Source organism: Plectropomus leopardus, unplaced genomic scaffold (assembly GCF_008729295.1).
Source record: "Plectropomus leopardus isolate mb unplaced genomic scaffold, YSFRI_Pleo_2.0 unplaced_scaffold19678, whole genome shotgun sequence".
Lineage (NCBI taxonomy): Eukaryota > Metazoa > Chordata > Actinopteri > Perciformes > Serranidae > Plectropomus > Plectropomus leopardus.
The window spans coordinates 1-3,171 of record NW_024621249.1 but is presented as its reverse complement, the minus strand read 5'-3'; the positions used below and the strand labels follow the sequence as shown (position 1 = coordinate 3,171).

Below are 3,171 nucleotides of genomic sequence, written 5' to 3'. Positions count from 1 at the left end.
GTGTCTGAAAAGCCAGAACAAAAAAAACAAAATATCTTGGAGTAGATAAAGATTAAACTGTAAATAATTTTCAGAGATAAACAAAGAAAATGTTTATTTACATTTATTGAAAGAGCCAGCCAGCCAAAAGTCAAACGTGAAATGAAACATGATAAATCATCAGCCGACACTTTGAGCTCATTAGTTTATAAAACGTAAGTGTAATTCCACTTCCGGCCACTATATACATTTTGCATTAATGCATGGCGCACTTCCTGGTTTAAGGCTTGCGTTAAACCCAACAGAAGAAGAAGAGGAAGCGGAAACGGGATATTGAAGCGGAAACGGGATGTTGAAACGGAAAAGTTTGAATGTTTTTGAGGGGAAACGCGGCGCTGCTTCTCTCTGCGGTTTCAGGCTCTTTTCTCGGATATTTGATCAGCTGACTGAGCGGAAACACGAAGGTACCGTGTCCTTTCACATGTGATCACGTGATGTCGCGTGCGTGTTTTAACGGCCTTAAACTTTCAAAAGACCCGCTGACGTCAGCCGAGCGATCGATTCGATGTTCTGAGTTTTAAAATCGTCCGTATTTTTGTTAAAAGTGAAGGAATCATCATCAGTTATGAGTTGCGGGCTGTTTGGTGCTGTGGCGTGTTGGTTGGTTACTATATTTTTGGGTTTTTGGTTGTTTTATGTTGATTTTTGAATAAGATATTTAATAGTATTTGATTGTTTTTTTTTGTTGACTGATAGGTGAATTTATTTGTATTGTCTTTGATTACTGTTGTTAGTGTAGTTTGGTTTGTGTATCGTCTCTTTATTCAGTTATTTAGTTCCGCCTGGAAAACAAAATAACAACAACAAAAAGAGTGAGAATTTCGTTTATTTGTTTTTCTGTAAAAATCAAATATTGAAAAAAGATGCTTGTGTTCTCATTACCTGCTTGAAAGGAAAAATCAAATAAATGAGGGAACTAAAACAAAATTAGTCAGATGTCAAATCATTTTTGAGCACTGGGGAGGACTCGTGCTTTTATTTTGGCTCAGGGGAGGAGCCTTCGACTTCAAAAGGTTTTGTGTTTATTTTACAACCAATTTTTAGTATTTATTAGTCACAGGAGGCATCACTTTGTTTTGTTTTTGTTGGCAAAATTTTGTTTTTAGACTGAAACCAAATAATTTTGTGATACCAATAAAGACGGTAATTTAATCTATACTTTTTTTTTTGTTTATATTACAGATGTTATGAGCTGTTTGACATTTTTGTTGTATATATTTTTGATATTACAATGTCTGAATATTTGAAAGAATTAAAAGTCTGTTGCTGTTTGAAAGGGTGTATTTGCAGTATTATGCTGTTATCGTTAAACCAAGTTTAGAAAGTATGTTTTCATTCAAAAAAAAAAAATTCCTACGTAGTAAAATCTTTGGCATTTTCTTTTCTATTCAAATTTTAATTAAAAAAAATTACAACTACACCAAAATAAAAGCCATAAGTCCCTTCACAGTGCATAAAGAATTATTCAACATGCCATCAGTACTAATAACAAACAACTGCAAATATTTTAACATCACTATTCAGAATTAGTTTAAAAAAAAGGTCTTTCAGGGTAAATACGGAGCCAGAGGGCATAAACAAAGCATTCAAATAGAACTTTTTGAGTTTTTATTTTATTTTTTTCGACGAAAAGGCGTAACATAAAATGGTATCAAATAGTATGGATAGCAGCTGAATGCACATTTTGTTTAAAACTTTTGCCACAATCAGAGCAACGAAATGGTTTCTCTCCTGTATGAATGCTCGGATGTTGCAAAGTTCCTTTCTAACTGAAACTTTTGTCACAAACTGGTTCTCTCCTGTGTGACTTTTCATGTGTGTCAAATTGTTCCAGCTGCAGCCGAAATGTTTCTGACAAACAAAACTCTGACTTCAGAATGTTGATCAATATCCCAAAAAATAAATTAAACACACACATGGTTTTTGACAAGTGACTTCTTGTTGAATCCTTTGCCACAAATGCTGCATTTATAGAGTTTTTCTCCTGTGTGAATTGTCATATGTTCTGTAAGATGCACGTTCTGTTTAAAACGTTTACCACAAATGGAGCAGCAAAACGGTTTCTCTCCTGTGTGAATTCTCATGTGTGTTTTCAGATTACCTTTCAGACTAAATGTTTTGCCACACTCAGTGCAGCTGAACGACTTCTTAACGGGTGCCTTTTTCTCGGTTTGGCTTTGACGAAGCTGCGAGGACTCACCGACACACTTGTGAGTTTTAAGCTGCGTATACCAAGTGAATCTTTTGTCACATGCGCTGCAGCTGAAGCGTTTCTCCTCTGTGTGGACCGACATGTGCAGTGTCATACGTCTTTTATGCGCAAATCTTTTATCGCAAAATGGGCAACTGAATGGTTTCTCTCCCGTGTGAATTCTGGTGTGCAGCTGCAGAGTTCCTTTCTGGCTGAAACTTTTGTTACAGAATGAGCATTCGAACGGTTTCTCTCCTGTGTGAATTCTCATGTGTGCCAAAATGTTTCCGCTGCAGCTGAAACGTTTCTGACAAACGGAGCAGCTGAATGGTTTCTCTCCTGTGTGAGTTCTCATGTGGCTCATCAGATGGTCCCTACGGCAAAACGTCCTCCCGCACTCGGAGCAGCTGAACGACTCTTTTTCAGAGTTATATCTCTCAGCGTTCAGAGAGTCATGTTCAGAGTTGAACCCCGACTGACGGTCACTGACTTCAGCCTCCGGTAATGAATGTTTATCATTACTATCTGGTTCTAATTGACTTTGGGGATCTAAGTTCCCTGTTCGTTCTGGTCTTGTGTGAATGTTACTTTTGATCATGTCACTAACGTTACGTTTGAATGTTTTCTTTCCTGTGTGGATCCTCATGTGTCTGCTAACGTCTCCACTGTATCTAAAACTCTTTTTACAGACAGAGCAGCTGAAGGGTTTCTCTCCTGTGTGAAGCCTCATGTGACTGATGGAGTTTCCCTTCTGGGAAAACCTTTTACCACAGAAAGAGCAACTGAACGGTTTCTCTCCTGTGTGGATTCTCATGTGTGCGTTGAGATGTGGCTTGCGGCCGAATCTTTGACCGCACTCAGAGCAGCTGAACGAGCGTTCGACAGAACTGCAGTTAATATTACCGACAGTGACCTCGATGCCCTGCAGGGAGTTTAAACCC

General features: G+C 38.1%; 1 protein-coding gene across 1 annotated transcript; it reads right to left on the bottom strand.

Moving 5' to 3' along the window:
• Positions 1-1,425: 1,425 nt before the first annotated feature.
• Positions 1,426-3,148, bottom strand: LOC121965342 (gastrula zinc finger protein XlCGF8.2DB-like). The gene has a single exon (XM_042515499.1). The coding sequence runs from the start codon at positions 3,042-3,044 to the stop codon at positions 1,944-1,946; it is 1,101 nt and encodes a 366-aa protein (XP_042371433.1). The 5' UTR covers positions 3,045-3,148; the 3' UTR covers positions 1,426-1,943.
• Positions 3,149-3,171: the final 23 nt, after the last annotated feature.

Bases quoted from the DNA above. Each gene is read 5' to 3' on its own strand.
- LOC121965342 (XM_042515499.1), bottom strand. From the start codon at position 3,044: ATGAGAATCCACACAGGAGAGAAACCGTTCAGTTGCTCTTTCTGTGGT.